This window comes from Phocoena phocoena, chromosome 13 (assembly GCF_963924675.1).
Source record: "Phocoena phocoena chromosome 13, mPhoPho1.1, whole genome shotgun sequence".
NCBI lineage: Eukaryota > Metazoa > Chordata > Mammalia > Artiodactyla > Phocoenidae > Phocoena > Phocoena phocoena.
The window spans coordinates 7,687,238-7,702,912 of record NC_089231.1 but is presented as its reverse complement, the minus strand read 5'-3'; the positions used below and the strand labels follow the sequence as shown (position 1 = coordinate 7,702,912).

Sequence of the window (15,675 nt, the reverse complement as noted above, 5' to 3'; positions counted from 1 at the left end):
GAGGCAATAGTGACAGCAGCTGCAGCGCTCTCTCTCTCTCTCTACAGGTAACAACTGACCATCTGAGCACCAAACGACAGCTACATCAAGGTGCAGAGAGCGATCAGAGGCTTCAGCCCTTCTCAGCCCTAAGGTCTACTCTGTAACAGGATTTTAAGAAAATTCCCACAAAAGTGTTAAACGTTTTCCACTGCGATGGGTTTTTTCAGTGGCATATTCACTAATAAACTTTGTTATTGTGTTAGTAAAGTGGAAAGAAAATGTTACCTACAGTTAAAGAATAAACAGTTAAAGCTGAAGATTGCTCTCATTACTGTCAGAATGTATTTTATTTACCTCTGAACAGCAGGGTCAAGAGAGAAGGTTGTTGGGAGAGGGAAACACGCAGGACTGGGTCAGCACAGAGAACCTTCCTCAGGAGCGTGAGGCTTGGCTGTACTAGACACTCTATTACCTGGCCAGCAGGGGAAAACACAGTTATTTATTTTTATCAATTCTAAGGTGAGATAAAATATACTATAACATCATCTTATTCTAAATGTCATGCTTTTTCATCAAAATCATGTGAAACTAAAATGCAAATATTAAGATTTTCCACTGAAAGTACGTTTTGTATATACTTCTGCTTATACATCTAATAGAAATGTTAAGGTTTTCCTTTAGAGATCTCACTTTTAGAAATTAAAAAAAATGAACAAGGATGTTACTCAAGACTGAAACTCCAAATACTCATCCAAATCCAGCTGAATTCATTTCAAATTTAATTGATAAAAAAACCAATCTGTAAAAATATGTCTTACCTCTCCATCCTGACTCACACATTTATTTAAATACTCAATTATCTTGTCAGTTAAGCATAATTTTTTCACCACAGCATGCATTTTAATATCTGTAGACCAAAAGAAAAAGTTACTAAAAGTTAAAGAACATTTTCTATAGTTTTAAAAATAGAATAGACAGCCACACAACTTTCAAACTTTTAAAAATAATTACACCTAGTGTTGAAAATTAGAGGATGACACTTTAAACTTTTTACTTTATACACATTTGAACAATTTGAAAACTTTTAAGTAACAAGCACATCTTACTTCTGTAATATAAAAAAAAAAGCTATTTAAGAAGAATAGTTAAATGAACTAGCTCAGATTCTGAAAAGGACTAGAATTTTAAATATACAAATGAACACTTTTATTTGTACATGGAAAATTATTTTATGTTCTTTCATGGACATTTCTTCTCTGTTCCAAATCCATCATCTCAAAATGTTTAGAATTCTCCACAAGCTAATATGTAAATATGACTTGCATTTTTCTATCAATATTAATACAAGATCTTTAACCTCAAACTATTAATAGCAAATATAAAAGAAAGGGTCTGTAACACACTCTACACATTTCTAGAGAATATGACCTCTTTTTTTTAATAAACATATACATGCGGGTGTGTGTGTGTGTACACTGCCGCAGTCTAAATGTTTGTCCCCGCAGAACTCACACGCTTGAAACCTAATCCCCAGTGCGGCTGTACGTGGAGATGGGGCCTTTGGGAGGTGATGAGGTCATGAGGGTGGAGCCCTCCTGAATGAGATCGATGTCCTTATAAAAAGAGGAGAGCTTTGTTGCCCCTTTTTCATGTGAGGACACAGGGAGAAGACAGCCACCTATGAACCAAGAAGCAGGCCCTCGCCAGACACTGAATCTGCGGCACCTTAATCTTGGACTTCAAGCCTCCAGAACTGTGCGAATAAATTTCTGTTGTTTATAAGCCACCCAGTCTATGGTATTCTATTATAGCAGGCCAAACAGACTAGGACACACACACATACAAACACACACACACACACACACACATACTAGCTATCACTAGCACCAAAAACTCTAGTTTCTTATAGATTAGTGACAAGTATTTCACAACTTGCAGACAAATTTTCTTAGTTTGTATTCCTATATTCTCATTGAGAAAGACGTACAAATATAAAGTTGATATTTAATTTGTAGCTTTCACTGTGACTACCTTTAGCTGCCACTTTAAAAAGGTTAGTTTCCACTACCCTCCAATATAGTGCATACCCAAATCATAAGCTTCATTTTTGAAATGTTAAACAATACTGAAAGAATACCCTCTAAAAGTTTTCTTTAATCTTCTTAGCCAAGGCTCTCCACATTTGATTGAGCCTTATTTTCTGTAGTCTCTATTATTGTTATTAAAAGCACAAATATGTTGAATATGATCTTTCAAATTACTCTCTCATTCCAGTTTCCACTAATGTCAGGATGGGAATATCCATCATACCCCACCTTCCAAGTTAAAAAAATATTTTTATGTAAATGCAAAATTACTTCTCTCAAACATTAAATTACATACATCACATATAGAAAAAAATTAAAAACTCAAAGAATAATAACACTACACACAAAGCTAAGAGTAAATTTTACTAGTTGTTTTTAAAAATAAACTTTTAAAGAAAATACATAGTTACAGTGCATTATTTTTATCTTACCTACTCACAAAGTACAATTTGATTGATTTCTCTAAGCCAGATGGAACAAACTGAACTATCATATACTAGGTAAACTGAGACAGGAACAAGCAATTTACTGTTAGAATTATATCAACATTTCAGAAGAAAGATAATTTTATCAAATGACATTCCACAGGTCAAACAACAATAATCTAGACCAGGGGTCAGCAAACTTTTGCTTTAAGGAACTAGATAGTAAATGTGTTGGGCTTTGCTGGCCGCATATGGCCTTTGTCGCATATTCTTTGTTAAAAATGTAAAAACCATCCTTAACTTGAAGGCTGCAAAAGAAAAACAGGCCACAGGCCAGACTGGCCTACAAACCACAGTTTGCCAACCCCCAGTACTACTACACACAGCAATCTAAAATTCCATTCTCAGCAGCATTTTCCTTAAAAGACATTACCTTGCATAATCACAGCTAACTGTTCTGCGGCTGACTTTCTCAAAATAAGATCAATATCGTCTGAGATAAAGATGTCATATACCTTTTCAACAGTCTCCAACTGAAAAAAAAAAAATTTTTTTTCATCTACTTCCAATTCTCCAGTAAAAGTCTACAGTTATAAAAACAAAAGCTCGAAGGCCAACTTATTTAAGTAACTGATATATTTACATTTGCAACAATGATGTGCTAGGTCAGAGAGGGAGTTAGGATCTAAAACAAAGATCCATCATGTCAAATAAGCCTCTCCTCTTACCGTACATTTCCGCTAGGAAGCATTCATGACCCATTAACCATCCAAGTTACACAGCATCACTACGGGTAGTTCCAGGCTAGCCTGAGAACAGCAACCCCAGACACGTGACTTGGGATTTCTCTGCTGCCCGAAACCACCAGCTGGAATTCCCTTGGCCCTCTCCACTTCCCCCTCTTAGGGACCCCAAAGCGGACAGCTCTCTGGGGCTTGCTGCCCAGCACTCTGACCAAGCCCCCCACCAGCAGTCCCTGACTGTCACTTCCTGCCGGGACAGTCTGAGGAGGCAAAACACAACAGGAAAGGTGGGGAGAAAAGGACCGAGAGCACACCCCTCCTTTCTCCCCCCCACTGCCACCTGCAGCTCTCATGTGGACTTAGGAAAGAAAGTTCTAGAAACCCACTCCACCTTCCTCCACGTGACACACAGGGCGCAGTAGTGATACCAGTGACTCAGTACGCAGGAATTCCCCAACAGGACCTGGTATGTGGCCCATGGAAGGTTCTCCAATCCTCCTGCCAGGGCCATCAGACGGCCCCGAACACTTAGGTTAGAAGAACACTGAATGTGTTTCCCTGTTTTAAAAAATCCATTGTGTTGCATGTGGCTCTACCACAGGCCTCGGGGTCTGGTCTAAACTTGAAGAAAACTGCCAGCCTGCACAGTTGGAGTCACAGGAGAAGCTATAAAACACAGGAATGAAGCAATGAAGATAACGGACAGCTTGCTTTATCTGATCCTACATCAGTCCGCGATGATTTGGGTGCAGTTCTGGGCAGTCAGGGAGATGAAGGCTACACCTCTTAAAAGGGGGAAAAAGCCAAAGATTTAGAAAAGAGATTAACAAAAAAAATCTCAGAACCACTGTAATATTTTTTTTTTTTTTTTTTTTTTTTTTTTTGCGTTACGCGGGCCTCTCAATGCTGTGGCCTCTCCCGCCGCGGAGCACAGGCTCCGGACGCGCAGGCCCAGCGGCCATGGCTCACGGGCCCAGCCGCTCCGCGGCATGTGGGATCTTCCCGGACCGGGGCACGAACCCGCGTCCCCTGCATTGGCAGGCGGACTCTCAACCACTGCGCCACCAGGGAAGCCCCCACTGTAATATTTAAAAGAAATTGCCCTTGCCTTCTATATTATTTTTCCTGTAATGAAGAGGCTGAAAACTTTTATCATAATATTTTCTGTTTTAGTATTACAGGCAATTTCCAACAGAAGAAAAAGGAGAATAATTTTATGTCAGTGATGTTTGTTTTTAAGAGTCATCAGAGAATTTCTTTCCACTAGATTAGCCTTATGTTGTATTTAAGATACCATTCAAACTAATTTGCATTTCCAGCGTATATTCTGAATGAAAAGAGACACGATGGCTGGCATATAGTAGGCACTCAAGAAATATATGTTCAATAAATAAATGTATCCAGGAGCCAGAAAAAGCCAGGACACAGCTTCACACTAGGCAGGAAAAACCACAGGTGAAGCCACCATTTCTCTCCCTCTCCCGTACATAACACAAATTGAAAAATGTAACATAAGATATATCAAATAACCACACAGTTATGAATAAATAAACTTGAAAGTTATGATCACCTTAATAATCAGCTCTCTTCTGTCATCCAATTTGAGTTCAATAGGCTTTTTCACAATAAATAAATCAGTAACTCTGGAGAGAACTCTGGCATCGATTGAAGGGCGCTTGGTATCCGCCCCCTCTTCCCTTGTAAGGTGACTTGCTAAAAGCTTTAATGCCAGCACCCGGACCCTGAAGAAACAAAGTCTTTAAGTCAACATTTTGTAATATACAAATGTATAGAAATTATAAAGGCCCATAACACAAAGAATTATTACAAATCAACACAATAATTAGCTATGCTCATACTGACGTTACTGATGACATTTTACCTTTTCTATTAAAATACTTAGGGTATAACCACTGTTATTCCTGCATTTTACATTTATGAATAAGCAGCAGAAATAAAGAATAATCAATAATTACAAGGGAAGGTGCAGATTCACTGAGGCTGCAAACTTCACTGTCAATATCACCTCAGCTCCAGTAAATCGGTCTGCAAATTAAAAATCCTAGCTCCTGACTCCAAGTCTAGTGATGTAACTCAATCATAAAAACTATCACAGACCCATGAGCAGAGCCCAAACAACAGGTCGAACCTCCAGGAGAGTAATCACACTAACAGCTAAAGCAAGATATTGGGGGTGAAATAGATGCCCTCAGATATGAAAATACAAATACTTTTGGTTCCCATCAAAATTCTATTTTATCTAGAATGGATTAGCATCAAGGTCAGTTGAGCGCTGAGTGGGGAGGTAGAAGATTTCAAGAAAAGGTTAAATACTGCATGCACGAGACGATGAAATGGAAAAATAGAAAAAATCATTGAGTGGACACACAGCAATGAGTAACTGAGACAGGTTCTGGAACTACATGGACACTGGGCAAATTTTAAGCAGTAATGTAAGTTCCAGGTTTTAGGTACTACTTGTGAGACTATGATTAAAACCTGCACACTCGGGGAGGCATCCCTACCACAGCAAAGGCTGTGTCCTGACCCCTGAAGTTCCCCCATCATAACACTGATCTCGCTGTATTACAATTAATAATAAAGTATAACTGGTAAGATCTCTCTTCTCAATTACATGCCCAATTCTGGAAGGGCAGCGTCATGTCTGTGTCGTGTGCTGCTAGGTTCCATTGCCCACCACGGTTCTCAAGTGCTTACCAAATCTAGAGAAAGCAGGCATTTAGTGTATTACTAATAGATATCATCTGTGGAGGGCAAATATTTACTCCAACATGGTGTGGGAGTCAGGCAAACCTCCCTCTCCCATCTGCTGTGACCTCATGAAAGCTCAGAACAGCCAGACACCCACACGATGCTCTTCCTTTGTGCCAGCACTCTCTGTATTAACATCTTGGGTCGTCAGTGGAGAGACAGCCACCACCCCCAGGCAAGAGCCCAGAGTGGGGTATGTAAAGCCTGTTGTTCTTAATGCATCTCCTCCTCCGGTAGATAAACTTAGCCGATTATTTCTCTATACTTACTTCTTTCAACAAATACATTTTGAGCATATTTATGCCCAAGGTACTCAATGAAGTTCTGAGGATGTACAGATTAGCCAATGGATGGGGTTCCTGCCTAATGGAGTTTATGGTCTGGTGAGATGGGGTAGAACTAGTCAAATGATGAAAACAAATATGTAATTTAGACTGCTTTAAGTTCTGTGTAATTGAGAATTACCTTACCCAAAGGGAGGTCTGGCCTTGCCCGTGGCTCCTGGGAGGGGATCTCTAAGCCCTTAGAATGTCCTGCCTGATAAGACTGTTTTTGTTTACCTGGAGACTCTGGGCCCCCAAAGGTGAACCAAAAATATACACCTATTGTGTTACATTACCAAATTTGGGGTAGGGAATACTACACTAGCACATTAATAAAGACACTGCCGAGGGTCAACGGGAACATTTGCAGAAGCCAATCCCCGAGGAGCACAAACACACTCACCCCATATGCCCCTCTGCTTCCTGCATCACCCACAACTTTCCTCTCTGCACGATGCATGAGCCCTTACAATCTCCTCTGACTTTCCTCTTTCCGTTCTCTTAACGTTTTAGTTTATTTCACCTACTTCCTTAATTTTTAGTCTGATCATCTGTTTATAAATAAGCCACTGCATTATCCTGATGTAAGTATGGGGAAAACAATATTATCCATTGTCAAAAGAACATCTGTCTGTTTCTCCTAGCCTTTCCAACCGACACTTTCTCTTCATCACTGCTTATCCATCTTTACTCTAAGCTTTTTTTCTCTTCTCAGTGAGAGAAAATCTAACCACTGTTACCTAAAGAGAGTAACACAAGATTCATGTTGCACTGACAGAGAGGGAAGGAAGACAATCTTTCTCTCCTTCTTTTCTTTTAGTTAAAATGACACTTACACCAATGGTAGAGGAAAGGACACTTTTTCAGTTTCCCAAAAAAGAGGACAAGCTAAACAAGATTAAAATACATGCATACCCTGGTATGTGAGGCAACTGGTCCACTACACTTTCATGAAAAACTTTAATTTTCAGAACAAGTATTTAATTAGAAAAGGTGCACTCCAGGCGGCTAACAATTTCTAACGAGCAGACAGTGCGAACGCCCTATGGTGTTGGCAATCTGTTTCTCTCCACGGCTCCCCACCCTGCCCGCAGCAGCACTATGAACAGCGCTGAGGGCAGCGATGCCGTAACGTAGGCTGATATGACAGCAAGGCTGGAGGATGGACAGAGCGTCTTAGAAAGTGTCCAAAAGACCTTTACCGGGTTAGTTTCAGCCATTAGCTCCCCGTCTCTGTCTCGTAAGAGAATCACTTTCCTTTACCTCCTTTGGTTCTATACTGTTTGATACAATCACTACCCTTTCCTAGAACATTCCCGTCATCTTTCACATTCAGTAGACTCTGCTGTACTTACGATGGCTTTTTCACCAGCAGGAGCCGCAGTATGGACTTTAACCAGGTGGTACAGGGGAGAATCCCTTCACCAGCCTCGGAACTCGCTTTGCTTAGGAGGAGAATGCAGTTACCCAAAGGATCCTCTGTGTCAGCATAGCCCTACCAGATTTCATAAAGAGAGAAATGACCATCTGATTGTATGCACATACTGCTTAATTTTTTAACTTGGAATAAGAATTGTGTTGACCTGTCAGGCAACTCACAAATTTCTTTCAATTCAGTTGAATGTGACTTTTCAAAATAACCTACATGAGGTAAGAAGCCTACATACAACTGTATTTGAAAAATAATACTGGAGAACTTCAGGAAAATTTGCCAACCCTCCTGACACTTGCTAATTTTTCTACTTTCCAAGATTCTAGTAGTGGCACTGCCCCTAGATGAGGCCCCTCCCAGATCTTCAGACCTGTGCCCTCACTACAAAGGTGGAGTGCTGCCGGTGCGCCTGCAAGGAACTGAGCTGTGCAAGCGGCAGGGCCTGAGGCCCAGCTCTCTCTTCTAAGAGGACTGTTCCTATGATGGTGTTTCCCATCTCCACCTTCTCATGCAAGGGAGGGAAGGCCCTGCACTTCCCTCCCTCCTTACCTAAGCCCAGAAGGACTGCTAAAAAAGCTTTGTTTCTAAGAGTTCATTAATCAAAGTATCAGGCTAATCCATATATGCACAGATAGAACTCATGAAGCCAGTTTCATTACATAAAGTCTGTTTAGAAAGCACTGTTAGCTTTGGCTAAAAGCCTTTATATAAGGCTGAGCTCTATTTTTCACAGTCAATGCTAAATGCCTGCGCCTCACTTCTTAACCTCCCACCCGGTGTACACAGACAAATTCGCTAGCCTGCTTTAACCTTCTGCCAGAAACAAGACAGCCGCCCACTTCCTGTTCCCTTATCCACAGCGCCTTCGTGGCTTCACTTCATTTCTCCCACAGCATGATGGTTCTACTGCTTGCGTGCGTTTAACTCAATCACACTCACTAAAGAGAAACGGTAGCGTAAGCAGGTGAGCACAGAGTACCTGTAGCACTGGGATGACAGGACACAGGGACTCGATAAACTTGTTCCAGGTCAGTGCTGTCATCCTCAGTCGCCCCTGCAGCAGATGCATCAGGATGGCCTTGGCAGTGGCATTCACCTGTTCAACAATACGGGGGAAACAGTCCAAGAGGAGGTGGCCTGTTAAGTCATCTTACATACCTGTAATAGTTCATAAAATCTGGAAAGGTAATTAGCATCTCTTCCTTCAAACGTTCCTATTTCCACAGCATGATCTTACATTCTGTTCTCAACCAGTCCTTCCCCCTTAATGATTTCCTTTTTTTTTTTAACCTTTAAAGTATATTTTTCCATTGAATAAAAATGTTCCTTAAGGAAATACTCTGCTTATTATAACTACTGCATCATTCCTACACCTAACATGAAAAACTTAAGTTAACAGTTTGATCTGAATTCTCTGAGAACAAGTATGTCCTGTATTTTGAGCCTCATTTTTTTTTAACATTTCTTTTTAGTTAAACAACAACTTAACTGAACCCATACATCAAAGACAAGTTTCTTTTTAGTTTCTCATACTACCTTGTGACATTAGAATATTATCTTGATTTAGCTGAGTATCTAAAGAATCAGAGTAGTCTTTTGTACTTCCTTCTAACATGCCATACCTCATTTTTGGGCTCTTGAATACCAAACGCAGAGATTTCATACAGAACTTTTGGGTGAAGTAGAAAATGAATTCCATTACAAAGGGAAGACACAGGTTTACTGACATTATGGACACCTAAACATTCCTGCAAAATAATACAAAAAGTTTTTAAAAATTAGTGACAGTGATTTTTCCAAAGCATTCCTCTTTCTTCTGTTTATAATTCAAATCCAATTTTAGTACTTATGTCACTGAAACTTTTCTTTAAACCGGCAGAACACAAAAAAAGATTCTCTTAACTAATGGTTTCTGCGTTTGCATGAGATACCTATTACATTTCTTTCAGCCAACAAGAGTGGTGTTGACAAATTAAATAACCAAACTGCTGAGACAACCATAATCTTTTAAAGTTGTTCGTAATAACAGACATAAAGGAAATAAACAACACCATAAACTTATCCTAAGGGATCTGTATTTTGCTTACTGAGGTTTGACAAAGAGAAAATTCAAATCAAAACAGACTTAAGTTTCTGGGTGAGGGGGAGGACAACATATATGTGGGATTTTTCTTATCAACGCAGTGATGCACCTGCATATAAGTAATGACTCTGTATCATCTCTTCGACAAAATTAGCACAAATTCCACTCTGGATATGCACCCAAAAAAACTGAAAGTAGAAACTGAAGCAGGTATATTTGTATACCTGAAGCACTGTTCACAGTAGCCAAAAGGTGGAAACAACCCAAATGTCCACTAACACATGAATGGGTAATAAAGTGTGGTATATATACAACAGAACATTATTCATCCTTAAAAAGGAATGCAACTCTGATATAGACTAAACATGGATGCTAAGTGATATAAACCAGACACAAAAAAGACAATTATATGATTCCACAAGTATGAGGTACCTAGAACAGTCAAATTCAGAAAGTAGAATGGCGGTTGTCAGGATCTGGGGGGGTTGGAGGGTAATAGCGAGTTATTTTTTAATGGGTACAGAGTTTCAATTTAGGAAGATGGAAAAGTTCTAGAGATGGATAATGTTGACGATTGCACAATGTGAATGCACTTAATGCCACCAAAAACTTAAAAATGGTTAAAATGGTAAATTTTACGTTATGTGTATTTTACCACAATTTTTAAAAAGCAAATTAGACATCGTTGAGCAAAGAATTAGTGTACTGAATGACAGTACTGAGCAATTCTATCCAAACAAAACAAAAAAAGATCAAACATAAAAGAGGGCTTAAATGACACAAAGGGTAAAAGAAGAAGATCTACCATGATCTAATGAGAGTTCCACTTGGAGAGAACAGCAAGGATAAGGGAAACAATAATGACTGAGAATTATCCAGAAGTGAAGGCAGACATGAGTTTTCAAACTGAAGCATGCTAAAAAAGATACATTAAAAAAAAAAAAGTGTATACAAAGTTACATTGTAATGAAACTGCAGAACTCCAGAGCTAAGGAAAAGATCTTAAAAGCAACTAGAAGAAAAAAAATACAAAGAAATTATAATTTAACTGACAGCAGCCTTCTCCACAATGATAAAAGCCTACCAAGAGCAAAGCAGTACTGGTGAAGTGCTGAGGAAAAATGGCAGTCCATCTAGAACTCTATAGAATTCTACAGAATTCTACAATTCCAGCTAATCTATCATTCAAGAGTAAGGTGAAATCCAGACATCTTCAAACACATGCACTATCAGTTACAGACTGTCATTGAAAATACTGAAAAACATAGCTCAGTAAAAAGTAGACTGAACCTAAATACTTACCAATAAATAGAAGAAAGTATATTCAAAGTAAAGAGCAGTTAAGATGAATCCACTAGGTAGATCTTAAACCTTACTATTAAAGGAAAAGAACAGGCAGCAAAAACGTGTACGGTATGAAATTATATTTTTTTAAAGAGACAAAAACAATAATGATTTATAGAGATATGCATATATAAAACATATGCATGGGAAGGAAAAACAAAAACTTTGTAAGAGTGGTTATCTTGGTGGCATAAAAAAAGGGAAAGAGAAAAGAAAGAAGCTTCAGTTATAACTAATATTTTTATTTCTCTGAAAAAAAGGATCATAAGTAAAAAATGGCAAAATGTAAACATTATATCTAGATAGTACTTATAAGAGTACTGAATACAAGAGGACATTTTCAAGAGTACACAGGAATATATATATTTTTCTATACTGTCCTATGTACAGTGTTCTTTTCAATATTGAAATAGTTAATATTTATGTACTATTCTATGCTGAAATATTTTATAATTTAAAAATGCAGGAAATATTTGTTTCAAAAGAAAGAAAAGAAGAATATTACTAAGAAAACAGATCTGAAACTATAAAATTTAAGCCATAATAAGCTAAAACTTTTCCTGAGCATAGAAATCACCTTTGAATACTTGATAGAAGTCAACTTTTCCTTACAATTTTTCCATCATTAAATAACACAACATAAATGTAATTCTTATTAAAACTGCTAATAAGGCAATTCAGTCGCTAGACTTACTAAGGGAATTCAATAGTATAAATTTCTTAGAGTTGACTAATAACTACCATCTATTTTTATGGTAATAACTCTTATATCATATCCAAAAGGTCAAGTAATTTAATTTTGGAGTTATAATCAGAAAATCCACTGTTCATGCTCCCCAAAAAAAATCAAAAACAAAAAAACCTACCTTAACAATTTCCAGACAACAGTGGTAAGTTTTAACTTTCACTTGTGGCAAAGGGTGAGACAACATACGTAGAAACACCTTCTGACTTTCTCCTTGTAATAATGGACTGGCCTGTGCAGATTTCCAGCTGGTAAAAAGGTAAACATACAAGACATCTAAGGCAAGTAAGGTACTAAACATGAGACTAAAAAGCACAGAGAAAGGAGTTTCTTCCTACTCCAGTTCCTACAACTGAGATCTTGTTTAACTAACCCAGAATTAATATTTACTCAAGCATTTACTTGTTTCAAGGCAGGGAATATTCTCTCTTAAAGAATACAAAACAACAAAATGTCTTTAGAAACCTATATTTAGACTGTAAAATGGTACAACCATTATGGAAAACAGTATGGAGGTTCCTCAAAAAAATAAAAACAGATTTACCATATGACCCAGCAATTCCACTTTTAGGTATATAACCAAAGAAAATGAAATCAGTACCTCAAACAGATATTATGTACTCCCATATTCATTCCAGAATTATTCACAATAGCCAATACATGAAAACAATGTGTCAGTTGATAGATGAATGGATTTTTAAAAATGTGGTATGTGTATGTGTATATATATATATAATATATATATAATGGAATATTATTCAGCCTTAAAAAAGAAGGAAATCTTATCATTTGTGACAATATGGATGAAGCTGAAGGACATGCTAAGTGGCATAAGCCAGGGTACAGAGAAACAAATACTGCATGATCTAACTTATATGTGGAATCTAAAACTCTTAGAAGCAGAGAGCAGAATTGGTGGTTGCCAGGGGCTGGAGGAAATGCAGAGATGTTGGTCAAAGGGTACAAAGTTTCAGTTATGCAGGATAGGTAGCTCTGGTGACTATGGTTAATAATGCTGTACTGTATACTTGATATGTGTTAAGAGAGTAGATCTTCAATGTTCTCACCACAAAAAAAAAGGTAATTATGTGAGATGATTGAAAGATAGATAGATAGACAGAAAGAAAAATAAATCCCATATTTAATGGATATTTATCACCATGGAATTTACTCTTTCCAAAAGCAATGAAAATACTAAGTTTTAAAGAAAAATCTGTTCCAATGTCCCCCAAAGAAATTAACCAATGCATGATGCTTTTCAAAAATCCATATAAAAGGTAGGAATAATGAAATTTACATTTAAAAAATCCTCAATTCAAGTTATTAATTAAAATGTTAAAGATAAATAAACAAATGTGCTTGAATACTTGTTTGGAAAGACACCAAAACAAATGTATAAAAATCCAAGGATAATTCATGTTCATTATAGCCATGACATTTTTAAAGCTTACTCTTGAATAAAACAGTTAACTGTCCTAATGCTACTATATGTATACAGTTTAAAGGTCAAAACATATAAAAGCAGTTTAAACTAAAAAATAAGATTTAAGACAAGTTTCATTTTCATTGCTCCTAAACTTACACAAACACACACACACACACACACACACAACCTATAATAATATAATCATATTAAGAAAAAAAATATTACATCTTTGAACAAATACAGATGATTTCCTTTATTAGGGGGAAATGCTGATGATAGGAAAAGCTATGTAAGGCTTGGTCTGCCAGCTCCACTAATTCTAAGAGATTCTTCTCTCCCTAAAAAAAGAAGAGAATGGAACAGTAAATGTCAAGGTCATGTACAATAAAATTCTCAACAGCTAACAAAGCAGCTTCAAGAAATTAGATCATCCAGAGGCCCTGAGACTGTTCACATTCGCTTAAGTCAACCTGCTCAACAAGCAAACCAAAAACGTCAGCCTAGGAGGAAAAATGTGGGGAAAATGCCTAACTCAACGCCGCTTAAGACTTTATGTTATTTACCTCTGAGTCGCATGGTTCTTTGACTGCTCAGTTGTGGCCTTATCCCCCTACCAACTGCAGCTCAAGGCAGGACTCATGTATTTTAAGATCCACCTCCCACTTCTAACATCCTGATTGGTTCTAGGGAAAATAGGGGGTGATCAATACCTGGGTGATTAACTGACCATGCAGAATGCCACAGAAATAATTCAAATAAAAGGCAGTTCAAAATTCTATCATGGAGGAGACAAGATACAGTGGCATAAAGATGTGGGGAAAAGAAAATAAAAATAAACAATAGTGGGTAAATAAGGAAAATTTAAAATATGAAGTTCAAAAAACTCCACTGTAGGGGCCAAATGGAATAAAATTTTGCTCCTAATTTTTCAAGATCTTCAGGACCCATTTTGGTATTTTCAAACAGTAAACAACTATTGTAGTCAATGTCTATTTTAAGACTCATTAACCCTTTAATTGATAACATACTAAATAATATCCTAAAAGGGATAAATAACAAATACATAATTATTGCTATAACATGGTATTGAAAGTCATCCTACTACCTTACAATCTAGTTCATGGCTTTATTTAATAAAAAATCAGGCTCTTTCTGTGAATACATAAAGGTCTATAAAGGGAAAAAATGTATCTACAAATAAGCACTAAAATGGCCCTTATAATTGTTTACATCAATTGTCACTGTTCACCCACAGTAAGCCACTTCAAAGAGGAACTCACTAATAAAGATATTGATAATAATTATTGTTGTTTTTTAAACCACTGGTCTCATGTATACCATTCATTAATCTAAATCTCCATTTTACTTTTATATAAATCATACCCTTACTTTAATCTTATAATTGGGCCATTCAGTAACAATGGATCCTACCCCTAAGAATTCAACTGTTAAATGTCCATCAATTTGAAAACTATAGGTTAAATTTTCTAAATATTTTATCAAAGGAATTTTAAAGAGATATTAACAAAACTTTTTACCTCCTTCCCAACATCAGACAGGAAGTTACAGGTACACTCAAGTGAATAAACAGCCTCTGCAGTTCGTTTATAAATACTGTAGTTTTCAGAATTCAGCTGTTCCAAATAGGCCACAACAGCTTCATGAATATTTGGATATTCCAAAGAAACAGGCATGTCCAAAGAAACTAGAAATAATGCTGCTGACATAGGCTCTGGTAAAAAGTGGCTTGCCTTGATAAATTAAAAAAAAAAAATTAACCATTTTTAGATAAATATAGTAAACTATAATATTAATGTAGTTGAACATTTTTAGTAATTCTCTATCACAAAGTCTATGCTTTTCCAAAGAAAATTCTATTCCCCAACACATCATTTATCTACACCTAGGTTCACTGCAATTTTTCTCTGCCCAAAATATCCCAAGTCCAAATTTCAACTCCTTCCCAAAGCCTGGGATTCAGGATACCTCCTCTTCCCCACATCAACACCCAGAACTGCTCTCCCTCTGGGCCCACACCTCGTTTATGCCTCTGCTACTGAACTGAAGGTACCAGGCCTTTTTCTCTAAGTTTTTCGTGCAGGTGCACACAAATCTCCAGAAAAATGCAATAAACCCCTGAGGATACAGCCTAAGGCTTATTAACTACATATTGAATTGAGTATCACTAAATCAAGTACAGCTATAGACTGATTCGAACAGAAATTAATTTTTATTTGGTTTTGTTTGTTTTAGAGGTGAAAGGAGAAATTCAACATATTTAAAATAGTTCTAGAACACTCACAAAAGACTGAC

General features: G+C 37.3%; 1 protein-coding gene across 1 annotated transcript in view; it reads right to left on the bottom strand.

Annotated features, from left to right (window-relative positions):
- The window catches only part of RTTN (rotatin), a 138,450-nt gene that overhangs the window by 89,571 nt on the left and 33,204 nt on the right, over positions 1–15,675 (bottom strand). The window contains exons 12-21 of the mRNA XM_065889552.1: positions 14,901–15,113; positions 13,588–13,700; positions 12,058–12,184; positions 9,387–9,512; positions 8,744–8,860; positions 7,688–7,827; positions 4,808–4,979; positions 2,928–3,027; positions 801–889; positions 337–454 (exon numbers count right to left, since the gene is read on the bottom strand). Coding sequence (XP_065745624.1) covers positions 337–454; positions 801–889; positions 2,928–3,027; positions 4,808–4,979; positions 7,688–7,827; positions 8,744–8,860; positions 9,387–9,512; positions 12,058–12,184; positions 13,588–13,700; positions 14,901–15,113 — 1,315 coding nt within the window. The remainder of the gene's footprint in view (positions 1–336; positions 455–800; positions 890–2,927; positions 3,028–4,807; positions 4,980–7,687; positions 7,828–8,743; positions 8,861–9,386; positions 9,513–12,057; positions 12,185–13,587; positions 13,701–14,900; positions 15,114–15,675) is intronic.